The sequence below is a fragment of the Oryzias latipes genome, chromosome 18 (assembly GCF_002234675.1).
Source record: "Oryzias latipes chromosome 18, ASM223467v1".
NCBI lineage: Eukaryota > Metazoa > Chordata > Actinopteri > Beloniformes > Adrianichthyidae > Oryzias > Oryzias latipes.
This window is the reverse complement of record NC_019876.2, coordinates 12,354,477-12,369,291: the sequence shown is the minus strand read 5'-3', so window position 1 is coordinate 12,369,291 and position 14,815 is coordinate 12,354,477. Positions and strand designations below refer to the sequence as shown.

The following is a 14,815-nucleotide window of genomic DNA, read 5'->3' as shown; positions in this document are numbered from 1 at the left end:
AAGAATGTGTATAAGGACCTGAGCACTGTACAGTTCCTGAGGCAACGTGAAAAGCCTTTATCTTACAGTCTAACAGCCCAGAAAAAGTCTAGATGTTTGAGTGGTAAGGTCAGGTTCAGACGTCATTGCAAACAAAGTGCAGTGGTGGAACCTTGAGGGAACTGCAGATGCTGCAAACAGAAATGAAACGTTTCACAATGACCAGGCATGCCCTATAACTCAATCAATCAAAGGCTGGACTTCTATTTTTTTTCTTCTGTAATTAACATGGAAATTCTGCTCAGCTTTTGCTTTGTTTGATAATTTTAAGGTCAAATAAGGACAAGTGTTTTGATGTGTACTTACAGTTTTAGCCCATCAGGTTGGCTACAAATTTGGTCCATCATTGTCTATTCTGTAGTCAAAGTTCTTGGCTGCTAAAAATGAAAATGCAAACATTGCATTATTCCACTTAAAATTAGATTTTATAAGCACTTTATAAAAGAGCTAATTAATTAATTGAGAGTTTTTTCCTCTATTAGCTCTATTAGTGGTAAATATAAAATCAGATTGAAATCTTTATCTCCGCAGATCCTTCTTGATTTGATTCTTTTCAAGTCTAGAGCTGCTAAAATACTGAATTACTTTAATAGCATTTCACAAGAATTTGAGTTGATTTTGATCTTTTTTGAAATTCAACTTAGACATTTTAATCAAATACTAGAATTATTTCAAAGTAAAACTTTAAAATGACTTTATTAATTAATAGCAATTCATTTGTATGATGATTTACTCTCTTAAGATCCAAACATGATTTTGTTTTTCATAAGCAATAATGGGACAGTTATGGGGATATTAATGAGGTACATCTTTAATTTATTAATTTCTTTTCCATTGTTCCTTGTGGGCAAAATACTTGTTGCAGTACAAAAGTCTATTATTAATTGTATTAAAAAAAAAAGTACATATTACTGCTTTGGGCCGGAATGATTTATGTTTGTGATTATTCTCGTCATAAAACTCTGCATCGAAAAGCATCTTTAGCAATGAAGTGAAAAAGAAACAAACTTGGAGACCAAAGAAACGGGAACTCTTTGTCTAATTTTTTTTCTTCTTTCTGTGGCGTTGAGGCAAGGAAAATATCATACTGCATAAAAATTGTCTTAAAATATGACCAGTTCTTAAATCTATTGTATATAAATTCCAATTTTATAATTGGATGAACTATGGTGAAACCTGAGATTCATTTATATATATATATTTTTTTCTAATAAAGAATGCGTTTCAAAAAAGGCTTCTGCAGAGTACTGTTTAGAAATGAAAAGGTAAAGTTTCAGGAACATATCATTGTGCTTAGTCTTTTCCCTTTAAATTGCTGGGCACTTAATCATTTACAAAAAAATTACAAATGAATATGAAAGCAGAGCTTGCACTGTAATACAGTACAACGAGTATTGATGGAAAGATTGAGAAACTAAGAAATGTCACACAACAAAATTTAATGCTCTGTTGTAATTTCCTTTAACTTTTAAACATTCTATTAATACTTTTTTTATAAGTAATCTCCTACTCTGAACTGAAGATGCTGGAAAAATCACACATCTAAAGATAGTGTTCCCCCGCCATATTGTGGTTCACTTTTTGTTGTCTTACTGTTTCGCTGATTTTTTTTTTTTTTTTTTTTTTTTTTTTTTTTTTTTTTTTTTTTTTTTTTTTTTGCATGCAGTTATTTATTTGTTTTATGTCAATCAGTCTCCTCTATTCTGGAGCTCTTTTACATGATGCCTTCAGTTTGCCAAATCAACAAAAATATTTGCTCGCAATCAGATGTTTTTATTTTATAATACTGGACTTTTTTATTCTGTGACTGTTTGAACCCTGATAGTTTAAACAAGAGACAAGTGTGAAAATGTTTCTGTCTGAGAAAATATATGAAGTGTGTAGTACGGGGTCATGCAGCCTTTCTGATTCTACTTTGCGGATTTCTCCTATCGCGGGTCATTTTTGGAACGTATTCCCACAATAAATGAGGGAACACTGTAGTCACAGGTACCTGTATGAGTGATGGCGTTTTTTGAGTTGTCCGGGCCCCTGGAAGGTTGTTGAAAGGCGGATCATTGAAGGCGAAGATTGTCCGTTTCCTTAACCCTTGTGCTATCTTATGGGGTCCAGATGACCCCACCCTTACATTGACATGTTCTCCCTACCATGACAAAGGTGGATAAAGGTGAAGAGGATTTCATGTAATCCATGGACACCAGTGAAGATCACGAATCATTAAAGAAAAAAAGGTTCAGGGCACTGTATTGTGGGGTCTAGATGACCCAACTCCCAATGTTAAAGTGCCTAGGATAGCACAAGGGTTACGGCTCATTGAAAATGAAACATACGATTGTCATGCAAGTAATAAGTGTGACGTAAAGTATTGCTAAGGCTAATGAAAGTTGCCCAGACCTATGGCGTATAGGTGAGGCAGTCATTCCACTACTCTGCAGGAATTGTTTAGGGCTGAAAAGTTGAAAAAAACAGCAGAACTCTGCTGCATATCCCCTTCTTCACCCTTACTTTACCCTTGCATGTTGTATGAATGTTCTCTACAACCTGATGCTCGTGGAATTCCTGCAGAAAAACTGGATTTCTGTTATTTCATTTTTCTTCACGAAGTGGCCAAACTCTTAGGCAAACGTCTCATGGAGTAACAAGCCTTTATTCATCAACACCAGTCAGTTAGCCTCCATGAAAGCTAAATACCAAGTGAGTAAAAGAGTGGCGTCAGTTTTAGAGTAAATACTGTTCTGGGTTAGACTCTCCCTTGGCACTAAAGCTGTTTGATCGGAATTAATGACAAGCAAACAGCTTGGGCGACTGTCAGTCACTTTAACACAGCAGTCAGCACTAACCGCTGTGCTACTTTCGTCTATATGCTGACGTGCAGTGCTGAGGGACAGCTTTGCTCTACAGCCTGTTCACGCAGAGAGAAACCTAAATGAATGGAGACAATAAACAAACTGGGTAGATTTTCTCAGAGGTATTTGCATGGATGAGCTTGAAACTGCCCTGAAGCCGCATTAACATGTGGTCTTCTGGACAAACAAATAAATATAATGCATATTTTTCATGTTCTTGTTTTATTTTTTCTAAATCACAAAAATTCCTATTTTTTATTTTTTTTTACCTGATTTGGATTTTGGCCATCGGGAGTGATGATATCACTAATAACTTGTATTGGGCTCATTTAATTCCAGCTTTATTGTTACATTGTTTAAAAACTGCTTTTTAAATAAAAATACGGTATAATGAAACTGTCATTTGTTGGGACACGGCTGAGATATTTGTGAACAAATTATGTTTTTCTGGCATAGTTGAGCCATTTTACTGTTTGGAGTGATTGTACTAGCACGTCACCTTTAAAGGTACCCTGCTCTCGGCGACAAGCAGCCACTTCCTATCAAAGGTCTAGGGGCTTTGAGGCTTTGGGGCTTCCACTTTCCACAGACAATTTTTGGTCTCTACATACAAAACCTTGCTAGTCAAACCCCGTTGAACTCTGACCAATCAGGGTCTTGGATTGACTAGTGACTTGTGGATGGCGTCCCTTTTTAATTCAGAGTAGTATCAATGGTTTTAAAAGTGATTTGTGAAGAAAACATCAATAATTGTGGTTTGTGTCCGGATGGAATTTGATGACACAAAGTCTTTCATATATCTGAATAGAGCTGTGAAAGAAAAAGCCTGGAGCAAGATTCACGAGATTTGTGCCGCTTCGATTTCCAACTGTATGTAGAGAACACAAACTAGTAAACAGTTGAAAAAGAAAATAAGATGCCCCTCCCTGCTTGTCCAGTGGGAACACCATAGACTAAATGTGTAACGCACTATTGTGAAAAAATAAACTGGCTTTATTTACTTTTGTCTTCAATCCAGCTTCAAACAGGAAGTTAGTGTTTTTAAAATGAAATTGAGGGCTCATTACTCCTAAATGTATCACTACCATATTAGTCTTTCCGGCACATTTTGTTTTAATGTAACGATTCTTCATTCTTTACACCAAATACTCTAAAAAATGTACATTTTTTTCTAAATTTAAAGGAGTGTGAAGAGTTTTCCACTTAGGTGGCAGAAAGTCGTGTGACTTTTAGATCAACTTCAGTCGTTTTTGATGTGCTAATGGGCAGCCCTGATCCTTTAAAGTGGAAAAAGGACATCCCTGCAAAATTGGTGCTTTGCACCTTTTAAAAGCAGCATATTTCCCAGCTGTGGTGGAAGTGTGCATGGAAAGCAATATTTAAGCCCCTTTCCTGTGCTTAGGCATCTCAAAGGTGCAGCTTTGTGCAAAATCGCCTTTCACTCTCTCCAAAAAAAGAAGCAATTTTTAGATAAATAAATCTAAACCAAAATATATATTAGTGTCCACTAAGTAAAGTTCAGTAAAATGATTGGATTTATTGAACTTTATATTTTTTCTCTACATTTAGTTTTAGTCCTTACAGTCTCCCTCCATTTCCAGGCTTTTCCCAGCATCATTTAGATTGCATTAGTTGCTAAATTGCAGTCGGAGCCTTTGGTGTGTATATATCACAAGTTGGTCATTGGAGCAGTTATGATAGAATATTAAAAATAAAAGCAAATGATGTTAATTTTATGGCATTTCAGCCACATTGTATTACGGCACATCATCATAGAGGCACAATATTGTTATAACAAATTACGCTCCTCTGTGCTTCCAGGCCTCCAGGCGCTCCATATGTCGTGGTGTTGGACACTCCTCACTCCCCTCTTCACATTTCCTCTCTTCCTTCTCTCCTTTTTTGCCAAGTGCTTTGGAACAGTAAAAATTATGTTTAACATTTTCATGCTTGTCTTCCTCTTCTGCTATTTTGCACTCTGGCAGCACTTGTATAACAACTTCTGTTTAATTTGAGAGCTGCGATGCTTACATTCCTCCTTTTACCCACTTTATCTAGTAAAAAGCTATTAAGACACTTCAGACTCATACATGACAGAATAAACTCACACATCAGTGAATTATAGCTGGTTTAGAACACCATAATGGGTAAAAAGTTTTTTTGTAGTATTACGAAGATAAAAGACCTAATGTAAGGAAAATGTACATTTGAGAAAGAGCTCATTTTTCCTAAATCTTAAATTGGCTTGTTGTAGAAAAAGCAGAAATGTTTAGTTTTTTTTTTTATTGGCAATAAAAGTCGGGACCTTTCAAAAACAAAACAGTAAAAACTCAAAATATCTCATAAACATGTCCGTCTGAGAAAAATGTATAAAATGTGTGGTGAGGGGTTGAACAGCCTAAAACATTTGTGATCCTTTTTTCCAGATTTCAACTATCGCAAGTTATTTTTATAACGTAACCCCCTCGATAAAATAAAACCGAGAAAACTCAAAATATCTCAGAAACCTTTGAGACACATTTTTTTCTTTACACAAAATGGTTTTTGTCAGTAAGTCGGGAGTAGTTCTCAGGGTGGTTAGTCAATTTAAAATCTGCCTCATCATCTTCTAGTGAGGAGCTCAGCTTCTCCCACAGAGCTGAGGATAGCAGTTGATTCTGACACCTTAGATGCAGGTGTGTGTAGGAACACAAACCAAAGACTGCACAACCAATGGCAACTGTTTTGTCTAGATTCCACCTTGTGCTCTATCAATACAGAATTGTTGTGTTGCTCATGTTAAACTATGGACACAGAAAGCGCTAAAAGCAAGTTTTTGAATGCGTGTTTAGCCCATGGTGTGCACACTGGACAAGCAGGGAGGGGCTTCATCTTATTGATTCTCGTGAATCTTGCTCCAGACTTTTTCCTTTAACCGATCCTTTCCGATATATGAAAGACTTGGTGTGATAAAATTCAAGCCGGGCTCAAACCGCAATTTATTTAGCATCCTTGATCAATTTTCATCCAATGGGTGCTTGCGTGAATAAAAGGGACGCCATCTTCACTACCAAATCAGAGTCCCTGATTGGTCAACTTGGTTTAACCTTCAGGCGTTTTGTATGTGAAACCTGAAATCAAACTTGAATGAATGTGAACGCCTAAAACACGCGTTAACTCGAGTTTTCATAGCCTTTTCATTGGAAGTGGCGCTTCAACGCACTCTACCAAGAGGGGTGTGAATGTAGTTTTCCATTTACAATCATTTATATTCATTTTGGTGACATTCAGCTCAATCACCTTACCTTCTATTCATTGAAGAAAGGTCATTTTTGTCCATTAATCATCTGTTCTGAGTTGTAGCAGGGTCTCTTGTATAGTAGTTATTTCATTGGATCCATCATTCCCACTTAGTGCAGAGAGAGTCATAAACATTTAAAAATAATTTTCCAGGACATTACAAGCTCTGAAAACACCATTAGGGAAATCCCCAAAACTACTTGTCATCAGTGGATTTTTATTCTTGTGGTTTAACACATTAGGACTTGGGGGCTTTTTTAAAGTTTTCTCATAACTTTAGTATTTTCTAGCATTAAAAAAGCAAAAGTTATAACTTTGAAAAATGAATGTAAAAAAAATTTAATCTAGAGCTTTACCCTTTAACTTTTTTTTTTTTTCTTTATTGCATCAGGTCATGATATTGGCTGCACGCTGGCGCAGTGGTTAGCGCTCTTGCCTCACAGCAAGAAGGCCACTGGTTCAAGTCCCGACTTTGCATGTTCTCCCCGTGTATGCGTGGGTTTTCCATGGGGACTCCGGCTTCCTCCCACCGTCCAAAAACATGCTTCAATAGGTCAATTGGTCTCTCCAAATTGTCCATAGGTGTGAATGTGAGTGTGCATGGGTGTGTGATACAGGCAGGACCATAAATATTTGGACATAGACACATTCTTTCGAATTTAGTTTCTGTACATTACCACAGTGAATTTGAAATAAAACAACTCAGATGCCATTGAAGTGAAGACTTTCAGCTTTTATTCCATGAGTTGAACAAAAAGATTGCCTTTTTGAGTTTACATGCACAGCAGTAATCTGGTTTCCACACCTCTACTATCGTGCAGTGATCGCAGTAGCCATTAATTTAGCACCTTTTGTAATTTCAGTGTTAAATTCAGTCTGCAGACTATTTTGCAAATATTCAAAATTGATATTTACTCCGCTTATCTGTGTTCCAAGATCGAACAACATTTACAAAACCAGCAAGAAAGCCTTTTGTAACATGATCCTTCGTTTAAGATCTTTAAATGACATGTTTTATTAGTGAGTTTTAATATTAAAGAAAGTAAATTCAGATTAATCACACCTTTTTCCTAAGTTTTTATTATCCTTTTTAACTAGATTGTCTATATCTTTTTAACTAGATTAAGACCTGATGTCATGTTTTTCTTGTTTTTTGCCTGTTGTGCTTCCCCAAACAATTAACAATTGTTTTGTGAAACAAAAACAAATATCCTTCATTGAGATTGCAGATCTTTACACTATGAGAATATTAAACAGTAATGAAAACACTAAATCTTTGAGACTCAAACTGTGCAGCTGAAGCTGTTTGCAGGAAACACAGACAGGCTCACATTCTTTACTCTGCTCTGGTTTTAGATTATTAAAAAGCAATTAGTCCCTCATGAATTATTATTTTTTAAATAGAATGTGGCTATAACGCTGTTTATATTTGTTTTTCAACATTTTTTCAGTGCAATTTGGCCAACTTGTGTCCTGATTGGATGTTGACATCGTCAGTCAATCTCCTCTGTGGCAAACAGAATGTTTTCAATTTGCCGTATTTACATAAATCGTAGATCCAAATCAAGTCTTTTTCATTCTAATTACCTGGACGTTTTTCTCCGTGTAAGTTTGAACTTTGGGAGTTGAAACAAGCAAGAAAAGTGTGAAAAATGTTCATGTCTGTCTGAGAAAAGTGTAAAAAATATGTAGTCAGGGGTTTAACAACCTTAAAACATTCCTAATTCCCTAGAATTTTTCAACTATCAATTTTTATAACTTAACCCCTTAAATAAACGAAGAAACACTGAAGGTAAAATTTGTTTTAGTAAAAAAAACAACTAATGTAATCTAATTTTACATTTTTTTATTGCCTTTACTTGAAATCAAATGTTTCACTTTTTAGTGGAAGGTATTTTTGTCTAAAAGCAAACCGTTTGTCCTCCAGGTCTTCAGGAGTGGTGAGGGTATGGGCATCCGCCTGGACAGCGCCTCAGCCTTCCAGGGTGCCATTATTTCACCCCACTATGACTCGCTGTTGGTGAAAGTCATCGCCAGCGGAAAGGACCTGAACACGGCTGCCTCTAAGATGAGCCGCGCCCTGGCTGAGTTCAGAGTGCGAGGGGTCAAGGTAGGAAAACGGCACATCTGTGTGCAAGACCTTATATCTTTCACAGAGTTGCTGTTGAATCCCAACCACTTTATGACTCTTTCTTTTGCTGTCTGTGTCAGAATTTGTGGCATTTGGCTGCAGATTGCAGTTTATCCGTTTAACCATCAACATAAATTCAATCAAAAACACAACTTTTGATTCAAAATATACATTTTTTACAAGTGTTAGATTTCATATCAATTTATAGATATATCTATTAATGTATTTGATAAAGGCAATCAAATGCATAGAAGTAAAAACATTATTCATAGTTTATTGTCCACAATCACAATACTGTTAGTTTAATGGTGTAATTAAAATTAATTTCTACATTTTTTAACACATGCAGGAAATTAACCTTTAATGTTTGTGTAAAAGTAGAACTACTACTTTACATAAACTACAGCTGGAAACTGTTTATCGGACCCTCAAGGTTTTTTGTTGCTTTTTTTTTCTTCATGTACGCAATTTCTACAAAGATTCAGTCTCATAAACTGAAGCCGTTTTACTTCAAGGTGATAGTTGTAAAGCTGTGAGATATTTGTTGTGATAACACTTGTAAGGAAGTGCGTAAGCTGTTATGGTGTTCTTGGAAAGACATTCACTCATTGGTTTGAATTAAAGTCTAATTTCCCCAATAAATGGTAAAGGTTTTTCTAAAACATTTTTGCTACTCTGCAGAAAATTAGTTTATGTAAACGCAACCGAACTTCAGAATCTTGTCAAAGATAATCTAAAGAATTTCAGTAAACTTTTTTTCTACTTACCCTGAACTTCACATAGCACATACATGTAGCTGTATTATGATTTGAGTGTAGGGTTGTGCCGATGGACGATATCATCGTCCATCGTGATGGGTGACTGACATCCCGATGGAGAGACCACCATCGTGATGCCACGCCCCCCCCCCCCGTTGCGCGTCGACACCATAAGCCGAGGTTACATGTACCAATATCTTGATGCACTCAAAAAAATGATTCAAGCCCCTCTTTCATGTAACACAATAAAATTCTATTTGTTTTATTTAAAAATATTTATTTTAAAAGAATGTATCTACATTTAATTGACCTAACACAAAATGTATTAATAGTTTCACCCATAACTCCAGTAATCCAAAATAATTGAGTACAAGTAAGGGGCAAGCTGATGAATGCTGTTTTCCTGTTTCTCTTTATTCTTTTTGCCGTCTCACGGCTACAATTTTTCACCTATTTTAACCATTGAACTATTAAAATGTTCAACTCCTTCATCTAATGTAATGCCTGGTATGACTATTAGTCCTTCAAATCCTTCGACTTTTCAAAAGTGAAAACTTTAGTTCGTTTTTTCCACGTAAAAAACGAAACTGTGGCATGAAATCGCTTCAACTCGGCTTCTCCCAATAAGAAGATACACGAAGAGCCTCATTTATGGAAATGATGCATCTATTTCTTCATACCGGCAGCCTCATTTCATCTCTGGAGTGTTAGCTCAGCGGCTTAGTTAGTGGGTTTATAAAACAGAGGTTCTGAGTTCAAACCTGGTTTTAGACCTCTGTCGCATGATTTTTTTTCCTTTGCCTTTCTTGATAAAATTGAGTTCGACTAACTCGATTATATTTCGTTACATGGAAGAATTTTCTTTGAGGTGGGGTTACTCATATTTATTGGATGGAAATCCTGCCCACAATTAAATTGAGTTCATCCAATGAGTTATTTTTTTGAGTGGGGGATCAATGGTCGGATTAGAATCCAACCGTGTACATGGGCCCAGAAAAATGTTTTCAGAATATAAAAACGTTCACGAAGGTCACACTTTCCGTCGGAATAAATCATTCGCACATGCGCAGTAGGGTGTGAAAACCGGAAGAATATAAATTCCGCCGAGCGGCTTTTTTTCCCAAACTTTATTGAATGTAAAAATTCAATACAAAACAATGTTAAACAGCGCCGAGCGGCTATATACATCGACATGTCAGCTCGGTAAAATACGAGATGATCTTCTAAACGTGCTTTTAATAATGTTACGGTTATTATGAAACACCTGTTCGCTCATCATTTGAATTTTAATCCATGTGGTCAGTGCTTTTTCTGAACGAAGCCAGGATTAGCAGTATGCTAACACGGGCTAACAACATTAGCTTTGGGTGGTGCTGCTTGCTGGCTGCACGTAAACATGTAAGAATAACATCAGCCTTTATTTAGTCGGGACACGACTGGAAACACAAATCCGCGTGATTGTTTGAATGTTTTCTAAGGACTGAGCGACATTTCTGCTTTGAAGCTCAAACCGCTGTGTGTGCTGACGATCCGAGCTGTGCTCAGACACACACTTTTAGACCCGGTTCTGAGTTCGGTTGCTTGTACCCCTAGAGCTGCAGGACGGATCGCAGTCTTAAATCTCACACACATAGCGCTCATGTAACAAAGCACCCACCCCTTCCCCTCAAACACAAAGCTGTAAATCCGCGCTCCGCCGGTCCACTTCACTAGTGAAGTGCGGGAGCGGACTACTTCTTTTCTATTTTGTTTGTTACTTTTTTTGTTAAAGTCACTTCCCTCAGTTTATACTGGATCATCGCGGATGAGTCATTAGTTGGGAAATAAAATGAAAAAAGCAAATAAAAACGAATAGTAGTTATATAAGAACGAAAAATGTAAAAATACCCCCCCCCCCGACGATGTCATCGTTCATCCCGATGGTTGACAGCAAACATCGTCAACGGCCAATTTAAGGGACATCGCCCAACCCTATTTGAGTGCATCACATGTGGGGATGTCCCAATCAGAAGACATGATCGGAAGTCCAGCCCGATCACGTAGATTCAGACTTGATCCTAATTGGATGTTGTAGCCTGATCGGGATTGGATATTTATATAATATGATCAGCGCTAAATATTTTTATCGTATTACACTCACTCACTCACTCACTCACTCACTCACTCACTCACTCACTCACTCACTCACTCACTCACTCACTCACTCACTCACTCACTCACTCTCTCTGGGAAACGGTGATTAAAAATAAATCAATAACATCTCAAAAACAACCAAAACTAATAAATGGCTTCATTGATATGAGCAAGTCATGAATACTCATTATTTCCATGCAACAATAACTATTCTGGAAGCAAGTCACGGTTATTTTTAGGAATTTGTAATGAAGATATATGATACAAATATTTTTTACTTGAGTGTTCAAGCTGCTTAACAGAAGTGCCCTGTTTTTAAGTGTTAAATGATAAAAGAGGGTAATAGAATGAAAATACTCAAGTATACGATCAAGACCCTATATCACCAAATACGCCAAATCAGTAGACTCTAAACCAGATTGGGGCCAAAAAATCTGATTGGGTCATCCATAGTTGGCACATTAGTACAACAATTTCAGTCCTCCTTTATCCAGGTTTCTTGCAATCTATTCTGTCGTAAAAAGATCTGCACATAAAAGTAAATCAGGTTGACTGTAGTGCCAGAGATCCTGAATCTTTTTCAATTTTAAACTTCAACTTTGCCTTACTTATATATGTGGCCCATTGGTTTGCTAGTAGTGCTGTTAAATATCAGAGGTGAGTACTCTGCACCATGTTCAAGCACAGGTAAATGCACAACGTGCAGAGTAGTACCTTTTTACCAGATTTGAGGGTGTAAACGTAGATGGTTTGGGCAAAAATTCTTTACCTGTCAACCCTTGGACCCACTCAAAGAATCAACACTAAAGGATGAACTCTATTCACGTGTCACGCTTATTTTGGGGTTACAGACTTGGGAGGCAATTAATCATTTCCAGTCTGCAGCTATAACCTTAAAGCTGTTGAAACCCCAATGCAAGACTGAGCTACTTGGTTATCATTCGACAACCTGCTGTTTTCTTCTGTTGTGTTAAAATTGGTTTGACGTTTTATTTTCTAGCTGTTTATCCTGCTCCATGCAGCATGTGCCCGTGTGTGCACGTCTGTCAGTATTTCAGTGTCAGCACACTGCAGACTTGAGCGTTTGTGTGTGTACAATGATTCCAGTGTGTAAAGCGGGGAAATGTCACGCGCTCAGTTGCTAAGAGACGGACAGAGATGAGGACATGTTGAACAGGAATTTGACAGGACATGAGGCAGGAGGTATAGATGGATTGATAGAGGAGCATGACAGGAGATGGCTAAATGGGCTATGTAGATGGAGAGATTCAAACAGGGAATGACAAATATCCGGTTGGTCACAGTGGCCAACACACCCCTAAATACTGTTTACATCTCCTAACAGGTGCTTGGATTGCGAAATATCCATTTTTGTGTTCAACAGAGGTGAGATGTGGAATATGCAGAATCATCTCATTGTGCAAGAGAAAATTTAAACTAAAAAAAAAAACAAAAAAAGTACAGTTAATCAAAGTATTTAGTCATCCACCAATTGTGCAAGTTCTGTCACTTAAAGAGATGAGAGAGGTCTGTAATTTTCATCATAGGTATACATCAACTATGAGAGACAAAATGAAAAACAAAAACAAAAAATAGAAAAAATATTTCCTGATTTTTAAAGAATGTATTTGTAAATTATGGTAGAAAATCAGTATTTGGTCAAAAACAAAAGTTAAAGTCAATACTTTGTTATATATCCTTTGTTGGCAATGACAGCAGTCAAACATTTTCTTTAAGTCTTCACAGGGTTTTCACAAACTGTTGCTGGTATTTTGGCCCATTCCTCCGTGCTGATCTCCTCTAGAGAAGTGATGTTTTGGGGCTGTTGCTGAGCAACACAGACTTTCAAATACCTCCAAAGTTTTTCTGTGGGGTTGAGATTTGGACACTGAAACATGATGATTCCACACCCATGCTTTACAGCAGGTATGTTCTTTGGATGCAACAAGCATTTTTATCCTCCAAATGGGACGAGTAGGGTTCTTACCAAGAAGTTATATTTTGGTTTCATGTGACCAAAGGACATTCTCCCAATCCTCTTCTGGATCATCCAAATGCTCCCTAGCAATCTTTAGATGGGCCTGCACATGTCCTGGCTTTAGCAGGGGGACACGTCTGGCAGTGCAGGGTTTGAGTCCCTGGCAGCGTAGTGTGTTACTGATGGTAGCCTTTGTTCAGCTTTAACGAATCAGGGTCTTAGATTTTGTATTGATGTATGGGTAGCGACATTTTTAATTCAGTGAACTGCCAACAGTTTAAAAATTGATCATTAAGGAGAAATTAATAATTACGGTGTGTGCCCGGAAGGTATTCTGTGACACAAAGTCTTTCAGATATCGGAATAGAGATGTGAACGAAAAGGCCTGGAGCAAGATTCATGACATTTGCACCGCTTCAACATTTTGCACCAACACTCTTCCAACTCTTAGTCGTATAGGCCGATGCGCTAGTATCGGGTAACGACGGTCCAGTGTGGACACCAAATGCTAAAAGCGCATTTAAGAATGCACTCTTGAGCGGGCATCACATGCTTGCTGTAAAGGCAGTTTAACAAATAGAGTGAGAAGCTTGAATACCCGGAGGGAACTCCGAGTAGTGCCGCTGCTCCTCCACAAAGAGAGAATCCAGTTGAGGTTGCTCGGGCATCTGGTGCTGATGCCTCTGGGATGCTTTCCTGGGGAGGTATTCCCAGCATGGGTGGTGTCCCTGTGGATGACTCGGGTCACACAAGACTGTCTTTCGGCTGGCCTGGTAATGGCTCGTGGTCCCCCAGAGGAGTTGGAGGAAATGGCTGGGGAGAGGGAATTCTGGCCATCTTTGCTGAGGCTGATGTCCCCCACCTGATCCCAGATGAGCAAAAGAAAATGGATGAATGGATAGAAAACAAAGACAACTTGTAAATCCTGCTCAAGCTTAAGGTGGTAGAGGTTTCGCTATGTCGTTCCAAAAGAGAAAATGCTGCTTCAACAAACCTAAACAAAATAAACTTTTTCTTCTTTGCTTTTTTTTGTAGGAAAAATTGGATGTGAGACTTAATGGTGGGTTAACTGTCCGAGTGAGAAAGATTCCTCGTTGAGTATAGGACAGGTTGGAAGTTGTCCAACGAGAGGAAATGGAAGAGAGAGAAGGCATTAAGTTGTCAGGATAAAAAGAATGGATGAAAACGTCCACCCCCTTTTGGAAGTCTTGGTGGAGATGGGACATCATAATTAGCTGCTCTGTACTGTATATTGGCGTGTTCTCCAAAGTTCTTTGTACGGATGTGTAATCGTTACTTTCCACTGTAGGATTTCACAGCTTTTGTCTTCGTCTCTTACAGGCTGCTTGTGAATTAGTCCGGAGGAGCCTTGCTATTACAGCCCACCTATGTGTTTAGAGGGCCTTTGAGGAGAGTCGAACATTCAGTTTTATTGTAAGAGTTTTCTGGCCTTTTTTTTGGCTTCACTTTGAAATCAACCACTTTTTTTTGACTGAGCACTGACAGAAATTTTGTTTTTTTTAATCTTTTATTTCATAAAAAAGTAAATAATTTGCCTGAGAAGTGTTGTTTTTAGAGTTAAAATGCTGCGTTCAATGCAAAGCTGAAATGTAAGTCTCTTTCATGGACCTGAATCCTCCCCTTCTGAGTT

The 14,815-nt window shown here is 37.7% G+C and overlaps 1 protein-coding gene across 1 annotated transcript in view; it reads left to right on the top strand.

Moving 5' to 3' along the window:
• Window positions 1-14,815, top strand: part of pc (pyruvate carboxylase) — a gene marked incomplete in the record, with an annotated part of 294,475 nt that overhangs the window by 117,441 nt on the left and 162,219 nt on the right. Inside the window, 1 exon segment of the mRNA XM_023965793.1 lies at window positions 8,092-8,274. Coding sequence (XP_023821561.1) covers window positions 8,092-8,274 — 183 coding nt within the window.